At 51.6% G+C, this 20,993-nt stretch overlaps 1 protein-coding gene across 1 annotated transcript in view; it reads left to right on the top strand.

Annotated features, from left to right (window-relative positions):
* Med27 (mediator complex subunit 27) overlaps positions 1 to 20,321 on the top strand; it is a 169,262-nt gene extending 148,941 nt beyond the window's left edge. Inside the window, exons 6-8 of the mRNA XM_055600641.1 lie at positions 3,801 to 3,842; positions 18,238 to 18,315; positions 19,890 to 20,321. Of these exons, the coding sequence (XP_055456616.1) occupies positions 3,801 to 3,842; positions 18,238 to 18,315; positions 19,890 to 20,024 (255 nt within the window). The 3' untranslated portion in view covers positions 20,025 to 20,321. The remainder of the gene's footprint in view (positions 1 to 3,800; positions 3,843 to 18,237; positions 18,316 to 19,889) is intronic.
* The last annotated feature ends 672 nt before the right edge of the window (positions 20,322 to 20,993 follow it).

Below are 20,993 nucleotides of genomic sequence, written 5' to 3'. Positions count from 1 at the left end.
CTAGAACTGGGCCAGTGACATAGTAGAGGGGATGCTGAGTAACGTCCCCTCTGAAGTCCAGCTGAGAGGCCCTGGGCCTCCGGGTACAGGCAGGCCCCCTACTTCCCCACTACTTGCCCATGATGTTCTCTGGGGTGCAGTTTCCTCATCTGTGATTGGAAGAGATTCTTCTGTGTTAGTGCTTGGGGAGGGGAGTGCTGACTGCAAAAGAAGTAAGAGATCAGCAAGGACAGAGTGACCTTGCCTTGTCGTCAGATCATGCTTTTAGAGGCTTCTTGGTGTTTACCCTGAGAACAGACATGAGCACCCACTCATCTACAGGGTTGCAGTTCACTCCCCTGAAAATAGACCCTGCTCCCACCTGAACACACTCCAGTCCCAGGACCCTTAGCTGCCTTTATCCACCAGGCTCCAGAGGAGCTGGGTTGGCCCTTTTAAATCCTTCAAGCATTGTCCAGTTTTCTGAGGGGAGTTTCACTCTCTTCCTGACACTAGAGTTCAGAGTAATGTCCTGTTCACCAAGCTGAAAGTTTGCAGCTTCCAGAATGTTTCCTTTTTAATATTGCCACTAGCAAAAAAATTGTTAACAGTGCTTGCCTTTGCATCGAAGAAGTACAAGCTAATAAATATTCACTGGGCTCAGCCCTTGGCTTCCCGAAATAAAAGTCTGAGCTCTTCCTGGCCCTAAGGAGAGACAGGGCATTGACTCCAGAACTCATTTAAACAGCTTTCGCTGGCATAAACCTAGCAAGAAGATCAAGTGTGAGCCACCTGCCTCACGTTCCCAGCAGAAGGGGAGCCCGTTGTTTTCAGGTCCCTTCCCAGCCGCGCATGCCAGGTAAATGGAATGTATTGTCCGAGGTAGAATCATCCTCTAGCTGAAAGTTTTATTTATTCTGAATGACATAAATAAAACTTCCAGAAAGGAGGCACAGTGCATAGGCAAGGCGTATTTTGAGAATCCATGATTAGGCTACGGAGTCCTACCCTTACTTGAGCCTCTGATCTTTTCTCTTGAGGTTCTTGTTTTGTTTTGGCTTTGGTTTTAGATTTTGCAGTTACTGAAGGTCTCCTAAGATAATTGTTTAAGTCTGCAACTTTGAGTTTGTACAACTTCCCTCTCTGAGTTTTTGTGGCTAGTATCCCTGTCACAGTGTGTTGTGTATGGTGTGAACAGGCAGGAGGCATCAACAATGAGAACTGCCAGCTAGAAATGAGAGGAGAAGGAAGTTGCTTCCAGGTTCCAACACCAATGCTGCTCTTCCTGAAACATCAGTTTAAAATCCCTGGCACTGTGGTTTGGGTAGAACTAAGAGATGCAAAGTCATTCTCATTCACCCTGTATCCTCTAAGCAGTCTTTAAATGCTGCATTTGTTAAACCCTGGGAGGAACTGCTGCCCTGAAGTCACCTGAACCTGACCTCTCCCACACAGGACTGGCACCCATTGGAATGGACAATGTGGGGAATTCATAGTGAGCATTCTTTTACATTTATTTATTTTGTATATCTACATGTGTGTGCACATTCAGAGGCGAAGAGGACAGCTCGCAGAAGTCAGTTCTCTCCTTCCACCACGTGGGGTCCTGGGGATTAGCAGCAGGTGCCTTGTTCCAGGAAACCAACTGTCGTTGTCAGAGTTACTCTTACCACTCTGCCCCTACATACTGTTAACCTCTAATGCCTGGAGATGGTTCAAATTCTTCTTCCCATCCAGTGCTTTAAAGGAGACAGATGCTGAAATTTGATGTTGCCTCTCCAGGGTGCAATTTGGCATCGAGGACATGCTGTCAGGAGGTCATGGGGAACCAGGAGGGATATAGCATGGGTGGTAGAGCACATTTTCCTGATGACATAAATGAGTTAGTGATCATAGATCCATGTTATCTACCAGCTCTGGAGCTGGAAGGTCCCCTCTGCCTTCCCCACCCTCACAGTCACTCGGCCTTTTATCGTATGAGACGAAACAGGAAACCAATCATAAAGCGAAAGGAATGTATGCCCAGGTGTAACCCAATTGCTAATTTCCAAGGACTTTTCAGGGAGCCATGGTTTGGTGTTTCCTCAGAACAGCAGGGACTCTGAAGTACCTGGGTCAAGTGCAGACTCACTTCCTGTGGCTCAGAGGCATGTCCCCAGGCAGCCACTTCTGTGCCCTAAGGCTGCAGGTCACTGTGACAGCACACAGGCCTGAGCTGCTCCACGTCAGACTTCCACCTTGACCACCAGTCAGCCCCAGAGGCAAGTCCAGGTGACCCTGGACTGGGTGTTTCAGTTTGCTCAGCTCCTGACCTCATGATATTAAAGTCACCTGTATAGCACCTGTGGGGGCTTCCACAGCTGTCATTACCCACAAGTGACAGCCCAGCCCCTATGGTCTCTGTCTTGGGGTAATTCTGGGTTTACCATTCATTTGTTCTCAAGTCTTGAAACAGTGAGAAAGTATGGGTTGCAGTGCAAGCTGAGGAAACCAAAAATGGTTTCAGTTAGTATGAGCCTCTGAGGAACTGTACTTGAGGCCCCAAGGTGGCAGGCCTCTGGACTGGTTCCCCTGAGCTCTACCCATATCTTATCTCGGACCTTGAAGCTTCCTTTTTTGTGAGATCCAGTCTCCTTAGGGCAGCCTCCTAACCCAGCCAGCTCCAGAAGCCACTAGCACCGAAAACAAAACAGGAAGCTGCGTCACAAGCCAGCTCCAACCGTCCAAACTCAACCACTCCAGAGAGAATGGCAATGAGTTTGTAAGTTACAAACAAAGCACCCTGACGGTAACATGGGCTCTCTCTGACTCTTTGGCTTGCTCTTGGGACCCTTTTCCTCCTACTGGGTTGCCTCACCCAGCCTTGGGTTTGTACCTAGTCTTATTGTAACTTGTTATGCTGTGTTTGGGTGATATCCCTAGAAGGCCCACTCTTTTCTGAAGGCAAACAGGGAAGGAGTAGATCTGGGGGAGAGGAGGCGTTGGAGTGGGGAACTAGGAGGAGTGGAAAGAGGGAAAACTGCAGTAGGGATGTAATTATGAGAGAATAACTTAAAAAAAAAAAAAACTCTCCAGGAGCTGCCAGTGCTGGCCAGGTTTGAGTAGCCAGATGATGCTAGTCTGCCCTCTATGAGAGGCCTCTTCAGTTGACCTCTTTAGGGTGTGGCTCTGACCTCCCTCTTATCTGGAAAGCCCAAGCCATTCTTTAGACTCAATGAAGGCATGTATGGAGGGTAATGCCTAGCATGGAGGAGCATCCTCCTACATGCTGCTACTTCTCCTTTACCCAGAAATGGCCTACTGGTGCCCCTGATGTGCCAGGCCCAACACCTCTGCCCACTGAGTCACTTTCTACATGGGCCAAGTCAGGAGCAAACAAAGAAACCCTGCACTTCAGGTAGCCTTTAATGTTAGAAAAACTTTAACTTTTCAAAAGGTGAAGAAAGTGGATGTCGGGAGTAGTATTTTGATAGGTAACTGGGGAAAACCTTCCTGATTATCATGAAATTGAACCTGAAGGAAGCCCAAGAGGAGCCCTGTGCACGCTTGTGTGAACAGTATAAGGTGACGTGACTGGGCACTTGAAGGGATATAAGAGCCTCAGAAAGAACCCAGTTCTAAAGTGAGCAGGAGCCTCAGCCCGTGGGGCCTGTAGGCTGATGACCCGGCATCCCTTCACCTCATTCCTTAAGTCACCTGAAAGTTGGTAAAGAAGAAACAGGCAGGCCATAGCAGGCCTTTGCACCGGGTCCTGCTCTGTTACTGTTTCCTTTCTTTGGGTTGACTGAAACTGATGCCTGTTCTTCTCTCTCCCTCAACAGCTTGACATATGGTCCAAATCCAACTATCAAGTATTCCAGAAGGTAAGTTGTCCTGTCTTTACTCAGGAGGCACAGGCCAACCACAAATGCTTTGGGTATAAACTTTCTCAAGTTGGAGGTTTTAAAAGTGAGAAAATGAAAGATTGGGGCTGTTGCTCAGTCTAGAGAGAGGGTGTGCCTAGGATGCACAAAGCCCTGGGGTTCATCCAAGCAGCACATGATTGGACATGGAGGATCACAAGTCCAAGGTCATCCTCTACTGCACAGGCTGCTCCCTGGGCTTCATGAGTGGGGCAAAATAAATAAAACTGACATACAATGCTTCCCACTACATGGCTCCATTCATAGAACCTAGGGAAGCAGTTAGCTGGGGGATGTCAATCAGATTGCCTGTGGGTGGAGCAGGGGGGTAGCCTCAAAGGCATAGCAGAGAACATGTTGGGGTGGATATCCTTTGTTTCTGAGGTGATAATGGTGGTTATACTGTCAGCACAGAGGACCGTCACCCACATGGGTGCCTTGCTATGTGTAGCGTAGATTATATCAGGCAGAAACTTTCAGATGGTTCCAAGTTCTACCCTGTGGTCTGCCCAAGTGCATGGAGATGGACTGAGAGAAGCAGGCGGCACACAGCCCAACCTACTCCACCCCTGCCTCCTGCCCTCATGACTGCTCCTTGCAAAACATAAAGGACTGTTAAGAAAAATGAGAAGTGGGGCTGGAGAGAGAGATGGCTGAGAGGCTAAGAATGCTTGTTGCTCTTCCAGAGGATTGATTCCCAGCACCCACATAGCAGCTTATAGCTGTCTATAACTCCGGTTCCAGGATGATCAACACCCTTTTCTGGCCTCTGAGGGCAGATGGCACTGCACACACGCTGCAGACATATATGATACACATAAAAATTAAATGAAGTTTTTAAAAATGTAAATGAGCAATGATGTGAGAATTCAGCTCCCCAGCTTCCGGAAGATGAAACTCCTGGCACAGCATGGCCCTGTGGTGTCTGCAGGGTTCATGTCACACCCCAGAGCACTTGGGCCAGCTCCGCCGATAGGCCATAGTCCTGTCCCCTGTGGTCTGGACTGGCCTCAGTTCTGCTCTGGCCTGACAGTTGCCATTTCATTTGTTCCCTTGACAAGGTCAGCAGTCCTTTCATGTTGCCAGGTACGGTGCTAGGTCCAGGAATACTAGGGAAATACCACAAGTAGACAGGCTTTCTGGAGCTGTGTCAGAGGACCAGAGGAGGCATGGCTCAGGAGTTCAGAGGCAATCTCAAGCAAAGAGCCCTGGTCAGGCAAGTGTCTCTGGGCTGGGGATAGTTTGGATACTGTTATGTCTAGTAAGAAATACGTCAGGGACCACTCAGAGCTGGGAGTGACCCAAGTTCTTGCTAATGAGTAAGTTGTGCCCAACGTGTGCTAGGAGGCATGGGCCTTTCGTTGTTTGTTTGTTTGTTTTTCCAGACAAGTTTTCTCTGTGTTTATCTGTCCTGGACTCACTTTGTAGACCATGCTATCCTTGAACTCAGAGCGATCCTCCTGCCTCTGCCTCCCTGAGTGCTGAGATTAAAGGCATCTGCCAGTTGGCACTATTTCCTGGAGTCGTAAAACTTGGGAGGTCAGGCCTAACTGGAGGAAGCAGGCCTGTTTCAGAGATCAGGCCTGCTGAAGGAGCAGGCGTTGAGGTCTATGTTTGCATTCTGTTCTGGGGAGATGTGAGGGGGTTTGGAGTCCCAGCTGTATACTTCTGCAGCTAGAGAGCCACCTGCTGCCATGCCTTGCCCTGTATTTGGAAATATGCCCTCAGACAGACCCAAATTAACCCTTTCTCCACTTTGTTGGGTGTTTGGTCACAGTGCTGAGGCCTATTAACAGGCCAAGCTTGTTCCTACAAGCTTGTTCCTGGGCCACCTTTGCAATTCTTGAATAAAGCTCAAAATATTTCAAAACCAAGAATGTCACTGTCCCAGGTCTGCTAGCATTCCTTCACTCCATTGTCCCTAGAAGCATGACCAGATCTAGTCTGGCTCCCAGGTCCAGAGCTGAATGGAGGGAACTGTGATCCTCACACCTGTGCAGGCTCTGCGAGCTTGCTAAGCTACCAAGCTGGGAATATTGCATAGCTGCTATGACTGGCATAGGTGCCACCTCAGCTATAAACATTATTATTTTCCATGTTGTTTTGACAATTTTCCCTCTGTGGTGACTGAAAAGAAGGAAAACCACTCATTGTCGCTGTCTTGTTTTACTTGTCAAGATCGTTAAAACTTTAACCTGGGCCTTACCTTTGAGCCCTTTGTGGCATAGTAATGAATTCTTCTCCAGACCCCACAATGGCTCTCAGGATTTCTCAAGCCCAGAAGCCTGGCAGCCTGCAACCCAGAACCCTTTGGTAGTGAACCCTTGTTGTGTTTGAATGCATGTGAGAAGCCTCTCTGGAATTCAGCGAGGGTGTGAAATGGGGATCTTCTGAAGCATAGGTTTAGACTGTGCTACCAAGTTTTTACCCACCCCTCCCTGGAAATAACCTTCCACGCATCTTTGCTGGAGACACACCCCGAAGCAGTCTAAAATGGACTGTTAGGACAGTTGGAATGGACTGACCCCACATGGTAGTGCTTACCCAACTAGAGCAGTACGTCCTCCACGAGCCCAGACCCTGTGCTTCCTTTGTCTTCTCTCCCTTGCCCTAATACAGCTAAGTGATTAACCTCCAATGCTGAGCTACCTGGGTTAAAGACTGCCACAGCGCAGGTGTCAGTATTCTCCTTAGAAGTAAAAACAAGGAATGGTGAGGTCCCTGGTTCCTCTCAGGGGAAGTAAGACTTCCTGCCAGGGATTGTCTGTGCTGTCAGATGGCAGGATATCTGAGAAAATAATGTACTACAGAATCTAGCTTAATCCTCTCAGGAAAGCTTCGACTAATCAGGCCCCATGGCCCGGGTGTGGCATGATAGCACATCAGGAAGCTCGTGCTCCAGGCTTGCAGAGGGGCTTGGTGGCAGGAAGAAGGTCCATCTGGTGGTGTGTTCTAAGGGCAGGCTATGCTGTTCTGTCTCATCCCTTCCACAGTCAGGCCCCTCACCCACTGCAAGGCCACTTCTGTCTGGCACAGCCTTCAGAGTGATGCTTAGCGCTGAGACTCAGAGCACCAGAAAACAGGGCTGGTTGGCAGCTGATTGGCCTTCTAAGCCTTCTAAGCGTTGCCTTTGGGGTCCACTCTTTCTCACTTGTTTTCCTGTTCCCCACTTAAATGTGGGGTGTGCTTATTGATGCTGCTGGTAGTGGATGCCGACTGGGAGTATGAAGATGACTCTTCTACGCCTGTCAGCCTGCTTATGCCTGCCCAGTAGACCAGCCAGCAAGGGGCTCAATGTCAGATTGCTGAGAAAAGCCCAGCCCAGGGCAGTAGTTTCCCGTGGGTCAGGAGGGCAGCTCACTGTGACAAGGTTTCTGTGCCCTAACTGAGGGGACTTCTCCACCAGTCACTCACTTCCCAAAGAGCCTGACCCCAGGGTAGACTGCATTAGGAGACCCACTTCTGAACTGAGGCTCACTGGCTACTGAAGACAGCTTGCACCCCTGCCCCTACCTCCTGCTGTCCTGATGGCACCAAGGACCGCCTTTCCTGGCAGCATCAAATTGGTCCAGGTGCTGCTCATGGTTTGGGTGCTGTTAGGCAGGCAGAAAGCCCCTGAGCTCCTTCCCTCTAGATAGAAGGGAACTGACTGCCTTGTAGAGCCAAAGCAAGCTTACCCATGTGTTTTGTTTTGTTTTGTTTTGTTTTGTTTTGTTTTGTTTTGTTTTGTTTTGTTTTGACTTCAGGAGCCAGGGCAGTGGCGGGCAGGCCACTGTTATATTGTCTGGAGGCCTGTGCTCAAGTCCCTCAGTGAGAGCCACAGCTGCTGGGGCGCTACAGCAAACCAGTCATGAGGAGTGAAATGCGCCCTACCTTTTGTCTGTGGACAGTGACTGTCAGCAAGCCTTTTTCTGTCTTACTTATTAGACTTTGTACCCAAGCACAAGGCAGTGGCTGCTCGGGGGACAGCTTGCTGTGACTGCCAACAGGTGCCTGTCATTCATTGCACTACCCAGAGGCACCTTGCACTTCATCCTAGGGCGAAATGGCTTTTTATAGGCAGCAAGTTTCCAGCAGTGTGGATTCAGAGAATGAAACTTAGAAATAAGGGGACCCTCTGAAAGGCCAGACCCACAGAGCTAGCAAAGGCTTCAAGCAAGTTCATATTTTCCTGGCATTTAAACTCGGCAGGGGCACCCACTGTTTTGATCTTTAACCTCCTCATTTCAAAACAGTGTGCATTTTCCTCCAGCAACTTGGGAGGAGTGAGAGCCAGGCTGCAGCCAGTCACTGCACTAAGTCCTTGCAGGGGCTAGAGAAAAGTGGAACATGAGGCCCCAGACAGACAAGGGTGCAAGGGTAGAGAATCTCTGTGAGCCGGCCCCTGCTCCTCAGGGTCCCCTCCTCGGCAGGGAACAAAGCAGCATGTGGTCTCAGAAGTGGACTCTTAGCCATGGCCATTGTTCCACAGGTAGCCAAATGGTGCATAGCCCACCAACCCACCAAGTCCTACACCACAGTAGACAGGTGGGGTGCCCGGTGAGGGGCCACTGCCTTCATTGTCTTTTTGTTCACTCAGCCATTCTTTGATGTGAGAGACAGGCCTTTCCTGGGGACAGTCTATGCAGAGATGCCGGGAAGTGTCTGTCAGGCACTGTATAGGAGGTGGGCTAAATCAGCCCAGGAGACCTAGCGCTCCGGAAGGAGTCTGTGTTCACTGAGTGCCTTGCATGACTCCACACCTTCCCACAGTGCCCCTCATACAGCCCATACCCCAAGCCCTCAGAAGGCAACCATTCCAACACAGGAACTTCCAGAGGACAAGGGCGCTTCTTTCCCTGGTGAGGCTGAGCTGGGTGTGACCTGAGCACGGGCCCCTGCTATGGCATCTCACATCACCCCAAAGGCTCGCTACAAAGTCTCTGGGTGTGCCCTCTGCCAAACTCCTCCACATTTTTCTTCCAATAAATAAATAACCAAGATCCCTGATCAGGATGCCATACCTGAAAGCCTATCAAGGTGGAGGTTGTAGTGAGAGGCCACACCCTCCCAAGCCCTTGTACCAGGGAGGTACAAGTTCTCACATTTAGAGGGGTTCTCAGCCAGCACAGTGGGCAGCACAGTGTAGCATTGTTTTCCTTCCGTGTCTGTGCACCCTGTTGCTACCTCACAAATGTGTCCCATGGGCAGAGCTGAGTGTACAGTTTTCACAAGGACCGGGACAGATGGACAGCTTCATGTAGGTTGATGGGCTCCTGCTGGTGGCCCGCAGGAGGAAGGTGTGTGCTTGCCTGGGGGTAGGCTGTTGAGAGAAAGAGAAAAGGAAAGAGAGGCAGACATCCCGTGGTCATCGTAGAGCGTGCTGTGTTCCCAGGCGCCAGCTGGTCTACACTGACTGTGTGGCCAGCAGGAGCACCCACCCAGGTCCGGGAGCCAAGAGGAAAAGGAAGTGGTGTTTGGGCTGAACTGGCTGCCAGAGAGCTGCAGCCACTACCTTCCCTGAAGTGCTGGTCCACATCCATATGGTCTATTCCCAGAACAGGCTTCCTCATTTGTTTGCTTCTTGTGGACCTGAGTCCCTTTCCTTCAGGCTCTCTACTCAAGTACTCACGTGCATCCAGCTGTGTGTAACAAATAGACCCAGGAAGGCCTGGCCAGCCCACTGGCCTCTTTGGCATACTGAGTTACCCCAGAAGTGGCTTGTGGTTTTCTGCCATTAGAGGGGTCACAGGGCAACCGTCCATTATCTCGACAGTTCTGTTCTTCCTGAAGGAAAGGGACACAGGACAGGCCATTAGATGGCTGCTTCTGGGAACACTGGCTTCTTCCACTCCTAGACTCCCTTCCCCCAGCCCACAGCTCAAGCTGCTAGCATTGCTGGTCCACACAGTCCTGAGCCTGGCTGTCTGCTGTTATGATCCCTGTAGTGACTGTTCCAGCAGGAGCCATCTTCAGGTGGTCAGATCCTGGCCATGCCTCCTCAGTTGTTCATCTGTATTGGAGAGAGAATGATATGAGGTGAACTGATGTCATAGGTAGGATATGTAGGGTGGTTTCCATGTACATGTGGTCTCTAATACTTGGCCTCCAAAGTTTCCAGTGACATCTTCCTCCTAAGGAAGGCCCCTCCATCTCCTCTGCTCCCTGTTGGCCAGTTTCCCTTGGACAGGGCCCTGGCTCTACTTCACAGTGGACCCTACAGTTTAGAGCTGTGCACTTGCTGTGCTATGGGTCTCGGGCCCAGAATGTATCCTCTGTAAGTCCAGCTCCTTCCCCCGAAGAAAGGTGAAGCAGATCATTCCTCCATCGTGGGGTTTGTGTGTGGCATGTGCTCACAAGTGCCTGTCGTCATGGGAAAAGGACCAGAGAACCTGGAATCTACAACTCCCTATGCACATGTCCCCATTTTAAGGGAGGTGTTTCTGTAAACTAAACTGAAGGTCCAGCCTTCATGGCAAGCCCAACCACTCCCACCAAAGCCTCCTCCATCTCCCTGGTTTTCTGCCCTGTTATCTCTTTCCCTGGCCAAAGAATGGGCAGCCTTCATGTGAAATACACAAGAATTACAGCTACCACCTTTACCCATTGAGCTACCTGAGAGGCCAGGACCTGTGACAGTGCCTACTGTCCTGAGACGGCACGCCTCCCTCCGGTGACAGTGCCCTTATGTGGCCTGCAGTCAGTGCCTTGGCCTTGACTTCACAGTGGCTATTGCCTGCTTGCTGCAGATCTGGTGAAGTAGGTGTGACTGTATCAACTGCAGAAATCACATGGCACCAAGAGAAGGCAGAACAATTCAGGTGTCTCTAGGCCAAGACATTGCTGGCAGCTAGTGACAGTCTGGCATTTTACCATCTGGAAAGCGTTAAACTTTTCTCATCTAATGAAGAGCCTCAATTCCTTAATCCTGAAAAAATGTCAAGGACATAACCATGTGGCTTCCCTCAGCCCTGCTATGGGAAAGTCCTCAGTGGTCAGGACCCTGGAGAGTTCTGTGGCTCCAAGAGGCATGTGATATCCCTGCTCTCCCAGGCTCCTGGGCCCTCCTCCCAGCCCACATACTGTCTCCCTTCCAGCTTCCTCAGGCCTTCCTGTTTAAATCTTTTATTCTGGGTTCTACTGTGTTAGTGGTACCCAGTGCAGAGACATGCTGCTCTTCAGTATACAAAGCTGGCCCAGGGGCAAAAATGCAGCTCAGGTGACCTCATTCCCAGAGAGTGCAGCCTGGAGACAGGGGCATCTGGTCACAGGCCTGGATAATGCCAGGCTCGAGTGCCCAGAGGGCAGCGGAAGTACACACACGAGAACAAGGTACCCCAAAGTACCAGGTACCAGTCAGGACAGAGAGCCAGACTGAGTGTCAGTACTGGAAAGGGCTTAGTGAGAGAAGAGCATTCCAGACAGGGGAGACAGCTGTGGTGGGTTGGGCAGGCTTGTAGGTCATTGCAGTATCAGCTGTGGGCTGGAAAGAAGCGAGGCAGGGATCAGGACCCTATGTTCTATACCAGGGGGTTTAAGCCCACGGAGGACCATGAGGGCCATCAGCACCGAGTTTGTGCCTGCTTCCAGGGAACTGAGAGCTTCTTTCAGACTTTGGTGGCATCGTGTCTGAAACTCTAAAGGGTTAGTGTAGCCTTCCCCACCCAGATGCTTATTTTTGGAAGCTCTGCCTGCAAGAGACTGTTAAGCACATTACATCCGAAGGCATTGCCCTCAGATGCAGGGCTTGATCTCAAAGGTGTGCAAGGGATTTGAGGGCTGATGGAGCAGCTGGGTCTGTCCGCACCTCTCCTTCTGACCCAGCTGACCTGCTGATCTTGTCCCAGACTAGCATGACCTGGCCCCAGTGACAGGGATAAGCTCTGCAGAGCTCATGCAGATGGCTCCTTCATCGCACAAAGCAGAATATCGATCTCGCCTGAGTAATCCCCCTGTCCCTGTGGGCCTCGGCACTTCCTCTTCAGGCCCAAGGCCTGCTGAGCCTCGGCACACAAATCCTGTCTCCGATTAGAGGCCAGGGCTGCATACCAAGTGGTAAATCCCTGCTTCCACCCACCCCACCGTGCCTTTATTCATGTTTTAGAAGCTTCTGTCTGCAGCACTCCCGTGGCCCCCAACACCACGTTCAGGACTTCAGAGCATTCCAGTTTTGAGATAATGGTGACTTTTCTGTCTTCGAATGAAGACTTCTAAGACTGCCTTCAGTAGTCATCCTAAAGCTGGTGTGGGATTGCCAGCAGGGGCTGCCATCTCTTTAAGCCTTTACTGCGCCAAGCTCCCATATCTGGCTCCAGAGCCCACAGATGATTTGCTCCTGAGCATTGTTGAGGCTCCTTCCCAAGAGGGTGGGGTTTCTGTTGGTAGAATCACGGGGGAGCCCTAGCTGCCTGGGCTGGCCAGTGTACAGTGTTAAAGCATCTTTGCCCTTCTAAGGTTGGTTTTATTTCTCATCATTGGGAGAATGGCGTGAACACATTGGCGACACATTCGGCTTGCTGGCGACACATTCGGCTTGCTGCCAATTCAGTTCTTCCAGACCTAGGTGATACCTAGGAATTAGCAGATGCAGGGCCTTGTAAAGATGGCATCGCATCCAGGCATCAGGTGGGCACAGGAGTGAGGCAGAAACATAGCACCTCTCTTGACATCTGTCATCTGTGGTAGCTGGCATGGTGGGGCACACCCTTAGTCCCAGTACTCAAATGGTAGAGGGAGGCCGATCCCTGTAAGTTTGAGGGTAGCACAGTGTACGTAGTAAGTTCCAGGCTGGCTGGGTCCTACATAGTAAGACCCTCTTTTAAAAGGGAAGGGCCAGAGGCAGAGCTTCTCCTAGTTCTCTTCAGGGCAGGGCTAGTGAGCGCTGCTGATGGGTAACTGGGAACCTACACCAAGGACCTTCAGAACAAGGCCATGGCCCTCCTCCCAGGCTCTCCACCCTCCCACCAAGTCACATTCCTGTCCATCCACCGTTACAGCATGTGTGTGGAAGCTGGTGCTGTCTGGAAGGAAGCCAGAGTCTAGTCCCTACCAATTTCTCTTAACTAAATGGCTTGTGGTGTCTTGAGTACGAAACCGTTCCTGTTTATCAACTATGCAAGTGAATACTTTTAATAGCTGCCCCAGCTCCCTGGCTTGGCAGGGATAGGCCTTGGGCATTTGGCTCTATGGAGCCAGTAATACTTGCTGTAGAAAGCATTGGCTAGAGGATTGCTGGAGGCTGAGGTCAGCTCACCCTAGGTTGCTGTCCTGCCCGCTGGTGGCCTGGCTTCCTCACACCCTGAGCTCTTAAGCAACACACCTTCTAAAAACTGGGGCTAGTTCCTAGCAAGTGATGCCTCCCACCCGAAAGGGTTTCTGAGCCCCTGAGGATAATGATAGGTTAGCTTTCTTTCCCTTGGTAAAATGAGGTAATTCAAGACACGTTAAAGTATTTAAATGCAGGTTTATTGTTAGCAGCTCTTGGGTAGGCTCAGGGTAGGCTCACCGGGGCCAGGGAAGTCGCCATGCAGGGGGAGACTGAAAAGCAAGAACAGAAAGTATACTCACAGAGAGAGGAGAGAGTGAAAGCAGAGAGAGAAGAAACACAGAAAGAAAGAGGGAGGTGGGCTAGAAAGATGTCTCAGAGGTTAAGAGCACCGGCTGTTCTTCCAGAGGTCCTGAGTTCAATTCCCAGCAACCACATGGTGGCTCACAACTGTCTATAATGAGATCCTGTGCCCTCTTCTGTTGTGCAGGGACACATGCAGGCAGAATAACATATAAATAATAAATAATCTTTTAAAGAAAGAGAGAAAGAAAAAGAGGAGAGAAAGTGGAGAGCTCGGGAACCAAACTATCTGGGTTGTATAGTAAAGAGCCTGTTAGGGAAGGGAAAGCCCCTGACCCTGGACTAGAAAATTTTGGGTAGAGGGTGGGGTATGCCAGCTATGCCCTGTAGCAGGTAGGAACGAGGGATGCTGGGAGAACCTGGAAGGTAGGTCTGCTTTGGTCAAAAAGGCACCTCAGCTGCTTGTCACAGGTCTGAAGCCTAACAGATAATCCCCAGGTCACAGACCTTCAGGGGGCTCTTGTTCTAGAAAAAGAAAGCAACCACCCCAAGTTCGAGCTGTGTGGAAAAGAGACAGGGATGTGGGCAGCCATGCTGCAGCCAGGGTACCTGCTGCAAACCCTGTGCTTGTTCCTACCCCTGCCTGCTGATTGTGATCATCATCCTCTCACCTTCCAGTTCTTTCCCTTTCAGGGGAGGGGAGCCTCAAGCTTAGCAGCAAAACAGGCAGAGGCTCTAACAAGGAAGGACAGTGCCTTGTCCAAGGGTCTGGGTGCCTGACCCAGCCCCTCCCTAGGAGAGGAGAGGGCATGGGATTAGGCACTCCTCAGAATGCTTGTGCCTCCCTGAGGTCCTTCAGTGGAGCCTGCTGAATGTAGGTCGGAGCCTGACTTTCAGTTCAGGTTGGTGTGGCCTGGACAAGCCCTGCCCTGCTGCACAGTAGTGACTTAACCTGAGCAAGCCCCTGACTTGTAAATGGCACCATTGTGAGGGTTGAGTGAGGTCAGATGTTGTCCCTTTCCTGATCCGGTGATTCCATACCAAGATCCTCCTCCTCCTAAGGTCAGGACCCAGGTATAGAGCAGGAGCCCACAGCACAGAGCACTGCCACTGCCCTACACACATTGCTCCTGCAGAGCGCCACTTGCTCCTCCCTGGCTGTAACAGCTCCAGCTGGGAAGGGGCACTCGGGGCACTCTGTGCCACAATGTGGCAGAGGAACTTGGGGAGACTGCTTTGACTGGCAGCCCCTCTCTAGAGTGTTGGCTGGCAGCTGCTTCAGGGCCTCATGAAAGAGTCCCTCTTCTGTCCGTCTGCTCAGTTCTCCTCCATCTGGGTGCACAAAGACTTTTACAGCCTTGAGCTGAGGCAGAGGGAACTTCAGTCAACCCAGCCTGCAGCCTCGGCTCTCCAGATGGGGACCCGCCAGGAGCCAGGCCAGGCCCCTGTAGTCCCTGCGGTGAGGGGAAGCAAAGCCTCTGGATCTTGAGCCTGGCATGAGTCACTCTCCACCCTTCCAGTACCCAACCCTCCATCCACGGTGCCCTGCCTACTCCTCTGTCTGCTAGTGTCACTTCACTTCCTTCCCTCCCCCCTTTTCCTAGGTCCCAACCACTTTGATCTTTTTACAAGCTTTGTTTCAGCCGAGCACTCAACCTGTAGGCAGCAAGCACATCCTCCTCAGCCTCCCTCTCTTGGGAGCATTAGTGCTCTTGCCTGGCCTCCTGCGCTTAGGGGCCGCTTTTATCTCCTGGGGAACATCATTAGCTTACAGCGCACTGCGCCCAAAGCTGGATCCTCACAACATTAGTTAATAGCAATCTTTTGTTGCACTGGCATGGTTTTCCCACATCTTCAATGCTGAACAAAACATAACTTTGTTGTTTAAGGTGTAAAACAGCAAAAAAAAAAAAAAAAAAAATCATTAAAGGTGGACAAATGTTCTGAAGACTACAAAGAGCACATGGGTGGAGCTTGGCAGTCTCTCAAAGCCATTTTTGCCCAGTGCTGGGGGTTCAGCCATGGGAATCAGAAAACTGGGAATGGAGCTGGGGAAAAAGTGGGGAGAATCAGAAGTCAACTGGGTTTGTTTCCTTCTGTTAAAGTGTTGCTGAAATTGGCAGTGGGATATTAAGAGCCTAAGTGATCGCATCATTGCCAGAGCCAAACGGCTGAAACACCATTTGGCAGGTAAAGAGAGTACTTTAAACAGGACCCTTAGAAAAGAAGGCTAGATTTGGCCAGATGGCAGGCCAGGAATGGGCACGCTAATTAGGTGCCCTGCCTGTGAGTCAGATGCCAAGTCAGAGAGTGCTGGCTCCCCCATATCTGGAGAAGATTATTTCTCGTTAACTTGGCCCATCCTCTTAAGCCAGCCTGTACCCCTCAGTTACGTGTGCAGGCTTCTCCTGCACCTCACCTGCAAGTCCAGCTTTCAGACCCTCACCTGGGGTCTGTCAAGGCGGAAGACAGGAGCTCAAGCAAAGCTTGGGAAGCTAGGCCAGGCATGGGGTGAAGGGCTGAGTTCAAGGCATGGGCCATTTGTGGAGACAGCCTTGTCAGATTTGACTGGAGGTCCCACATTCCAAAGGATACAGGAGCCAAGCAGGATGTGCGAAACCATGGGGCACTCAGGCCAGCTACAGGGCATGCCCATCCAGAGACCCCTTTCTCTGCTCTCACTGATGGCAGCCACCTAGATGGGGGCTCACACACTTATGGAGATTAGGAGTGGGGTACAGACCCTCTCCCATGGTTACCTGTGAGGATGCCCTGCAGCTTCTGAGGCTTCTAGAATTTCATAAGGTGGCCATTTGTATTAAATGAGAAGAAAGAGACATAAAAACTGCATCCAAGCAAGCAACCCTGCCTTAGACGTCGCCCCTGGGTCACCAGTCTAAGGCAGGCCAGCTCCAGCAGCTGAATAATCGGGTCTGTCCCCTCCTGAGTGCCAGCTGGAGTCAGTGCTGCGGACAGCGCCCATCTCAGGAAAGAGTAATGTGAGAAAGCTGGAGGGCAGTTTTCTGGCACTTCGGTGGGCATTTTAAGTCAAAAGACAGCCCGTTTGTCTCCTCAGCAGTCACCACAGTCGTCACAGTTATTACTACTGCTTGGGGAAAAAAGCACTGCTCATTTTAGAAAGCTGTCTGTCAGGGTGCTTAAAATAAAAGCAGGCCTGGCACAAGGGGCTGTGCGGGCGGGGGGGGGGGGGGTACGTTTATATTGAAAGTCACCCAGGAAAAGAATTCCTCAGGCTTGTGCAACACAGGCACAGTGGATGTCTCTGTGGGAGAGCAGTGCCATGTCCCCAGGAGTGGGCATTTCCAAGTTTCTCTCTTTAATTAAAATATGCATTGGGCATCTGCTGTATGCCTTGTGGTTCTAGGCCTGGGGACACAGCATGAACCAAGAACAGAGCCTATAGGAAGGCTGCGAGAAGAGAAGAAGGGCAGGGAGCACCTTGAGCAGGAGAGTGGGAAGGGGTGGAGAAGGAGGCAGGGAGAATGCCGAGCACTGAGCGGGAGGTTGGGGGACGGCCCCTGGCTGGGAAGAACTTGGTCAGCCTGTCCTCTCTCCCCTGCCTGAGACTCGTGGAGCCACAGCCTCCTACCTCCTCCATCTGGGCCAGCTTGCCTAGCTTCAGAGCGGCCCCCACACTGCTGCAGGTCAGGGTGTCCCTCACCGCCCCAGGTCTAGACCCGCCCTCCCAGCCGCCAGATAGTCCGCTCTTCTGCTGCTTTGGCCTGCAGCCTGCTAGCATGTCAGTGTCCCACTGAGGCTGGGGATGGGCAAGTCTGTGCGCATTGGGCCTTGTTGATTCTTGTTCTCAAAGTTAATGATTTTATCTGGCATGTTCTCTTTTGTTTTTTAACTATATTTGTAATGACAAGAATTTCCAGTGCTAGGGAGATGGCTCAGCAGGTAAAGGCGCCTACTGCCAAGACTAACGACCTGAGAGTTTCATCTCCAGGACCCACGGGATAGGAGAAGAGAACTGACTCCTGGAGGTTGTCCTTTGACCCCAGTCTGTGGCACATGCTCTTATACACACCCACGCACATAGGCACATACACACATGCATACATACACACACACACACACAAGTAAATAAGAAAATGTATTTAAATTTTTACAAAGAGTTTCTAATGAGGACAGTCAAACCATTAATTTGAATATAACTCTTAGTTAGTCAACTCCTGTTTGGGGGATGGTTCAGTCCTGCAGTGGTCTTGCCCCATTGTTTGGAAATGAGATGCTGAGGCCCACGGTGAGGAGCTGGATCAAGGACTGGAGACAGTGCCTGTGTCTGTCTCGTGTTTCCTGTGCACCTCAGGCTATCTGGCCCCTGGCATCGCTACTACCCTTCTGAGAAGTCAGGAGACCTGGGTGGGTCCAGAGGAGAGCTGAGAAGGTCAGAGGGCTGATGGACAGGAGGGCCAGGGCAGGGGCCGGTCAGGAATGCTGGCAGGTGAGGGCCTGGTGAGGAGCATGGAAATGGGATGAGATCACTGCATCCTTGCTGTCTGCCACTGTCAAACAAGGTGCCACACCCTGCCCCCTCCCTAGCAACCGCGAGTTTCTCCTCTCCCATGCTTCTCTCTGTCCATAGTTTCAGTTGCCAGAGTGGTCCACCCTCTACTTGTGCTGTGTCCCCCTGCCTACCGCGTCTCGTCCTTGCCCCGACTCCACTCATTTTCCTATTTGAGATGTTATTGTAGATGTGGGAGGAGGGGTGCAGGGGGGTGCAAGCAGGGCTGTTGCTGGTGAAGCCAGCAGCTCCCGGCTAATGGTAACTGTCCTTCATCCCAGGTGACAGACCATGCCACCACTGCCCTGCTCCACTATCAGCTACCCCAGATGCCAGATGTTGTGGTCAGGTCCTTCATGGTAAGTAGCGTCAGCGGTCAAGCCTTCCAGCTAGGGACAGATCTGCAGACCCGGACCCAGGTAATCCCACTTGAAGCAGAGCTGAACAAGCAGTGCCCACAGACATGGCCTTCCAGAAGTTTCCAGCATTCCTCATTCACCACAGGGCTCTATGGCGTGATCTGAGCATGTAGCGGGGACTGGGATAAATCTGCGGTTCCCCAAGCCAAGTCTCTCTGCAGTCCTCAGAGCTGGAGCTCTAGGTGAGAGCAAGCACACAGCAGCATGGCAAGCTGGCTCTTCAGCCACCAAGAACACAGATCAGAACAAGCGAGTGTTTACATGTAGACATCAGGACATCCCCTCTTCCTCCCCCCCCCCCCCCCCCCGGGCTGGTCTCATAACCAGTGCAGCCTCCAGAGACCCTGCAGCCAGTTCAACTCCAGGGACAGCTTCCCTGGAAGCCATTGGCCTTTGCCCTTCCCTGCCCAGGAAACTCCTTTTGTCCTCACACAACCATGGCTGCTAGGTTTCCTACCTGCTGCTCTGAGCAGTAGTGATAGTGAGGGATGCTGCTTGGCAGTTCACTGTCACATGGGCTCCATAGCTCATCTTCTTGGCATCAGCACTCAGTCCTCACAGGACACAAGCCTGGCTTGAGAACTAACTGCATGGTGCTGGGGGCACTCAGCTGAAAAGGCAGAGAGTCCTTCCCCACGAGGAGTGAGCAAGTAACGATGTGAAGGTCGTGGCCCACAGACTAGCTTTCCATCTGACCTACCCACGATGCTAAGTTTCCCTTTGATCTTGAAATGGGGGTGTTGAGAAATGAACAGGCCATCACCCTCCTGTTTTTACTTCCAAAACCCCCCACCATCTACGGCTGGGCCAGATCTGCCCCTCGGGAACTGCTTGTATCAGTAACCTCTTCTGAGAACAGCGTCCTCTTGTTGACACCTTCAGGAGTGAGTCATGTGACCGGCCCAGCTCTCGGAGCGGCCTGCCTGTGGTGGTGGGTTCTGCTAGCTGGGCCTCTGCCCGTGAGTCTCCTTGAGATGGAGAATTGAGTTACATGAGCCTCATCCTTATGCATGACATCTGGGAGCCCTCGGCTCTCACCTCAAAGGGTGGGGGACTGTCACTGATTATGTTACTTGGTGACATTGGGGCTGCCCCATCATGATGGAGAGGGGCACCCTCTGAAATGAGATTAGCTCAGAGCACATTGCCCTGGTACAGAATCTCACAACACTTCCTCAACTGCCTGAACTGCCTGTGCTTGCTCCTCAGACACAGGGAAGAGGGATTGAGGCAGCTGTCCATATAACAGGGAACTGGCCAATGATGCCAGATAACCTTGGGGAACAGTCCAGCTCTGGAAAGCAGGGATTTCTGTGTTAAGATCTTAGGAGGAACAGGAGATATCAGAACTGAGTCCCAAGGGGACCAGCTTGTGGGTTAGACAGCGTTTCTGTGGGACCACAGGTGTCTTCCAGGGCCAGGGCCTGCTTAAGCTCTGTCCTTGGGCCACCATGCCCACTGGGAGGACAATTGAAGAGGTCCCCCTCTCTCCTTTCTATCTCACTTCTTTTCAGACCTGGTTGAGAAGCTACATAAAGCTGTTCCAGGCCCCGTGCCAGCGCTGTGGGAAATTTCTGCAAGATGGCCTTCCCCCGACGTGGAGAGACTTCAGAACCCTGGAAGCTTTCCACGACACCTGCCGGCAGTGACCCCAGCCCAGCCACTGGCTAGCCTTCAGCACCAGCCCTTCCTGGACCAGTCCAGTCCACTTACCACACAGGTGTATGTCGCTGTTCTCTTGGGCCCACCTGCCGGCAGAACTGTCACCCAGCAGCGGCGTACTGTGGGGGGGATGGTCTGCCCTTCCCTGTTTGCTGGCATCTCTGTGAGTTGGCCCCTCAGTCTTTTGTTTGTGAGCTGTTACTGGAATGAGCGCCTGTATTCTTGCACTGGTCATGCTTGGTTGGTTTTTGTAACTTATTTTTTTAAACAATAAACCTTTTGTACCCTAGACAAGTCTCTGTGTCCTGTGTCTTATACGGGACATCTGACTTCCTCTGTTTAAATGAAAGAGTTTGAGTCACTGTCCTTGGGCTGGGCATGCTAAAAGCCCTGAATCTCCAGCACCACATGGTGGCACACCCTAGAATCCTGGCTAGGATAGGGAGACAGGATCAGGAGGTCAGGGTTGTTATCTTCAGCTGCACTGAGAGTTAGAGGCCAGCCTGGGCCAATCTCAAGCGGGGGAGGGGGGGAGAGTTCTTACCAAGGCTGCCTGCCCTCACTGTTTTTTCCTTCTAGGGGAGCACAGGTGGGGCTAGGGTGCAGAGCTGGCAATGCTGTGGACTGGTCATCAGTTGTGGCAAATGGAGGGCTCCTTCTGAGGAAAGAATTGCAAGAGGCTGTATTGAGTCAGTTCCACTGGTGACTAAAGAGGGGCCCTTCCTGGGTAGTAGCTAGAGCACATGCTAGTGCAGTCACTGGTGCTGGCTTCTTGGCACGCTGCATCCCATGAACCCTCTGCAGCCTTCCTAACAAAGCCACTCTCCATTCAGTGAAAAGCACCAACTCTGTGAAGGGCTCACCCTACCGTCCTTGAGGAAATCCACTCCTTCCCCCTCCCTCCCTTTCCTATCTTCCTACCCCCTCTCTTCTTCCCCCTCCCCTTTGCCCTCCTT

The sequence above is a fragment of the Psammomys obesus genome, unplaced genomic scaffold, assembly GCF_907164565.1.
Source record: "Psammomys obesus unplaced genomic scaffold, mPsaObe1.curated_primary_1811, whole genome shotgun sequence".
NCBI classification, from domain to species: Eukaryota; Metazoa; Chordata; class Mammalia; order Rodentia; family Muridae; genus Psammomys; species Psammomys obesus.
This window is presented reverse-complemented; position numbering and strand designations above follow the sequence as displayed.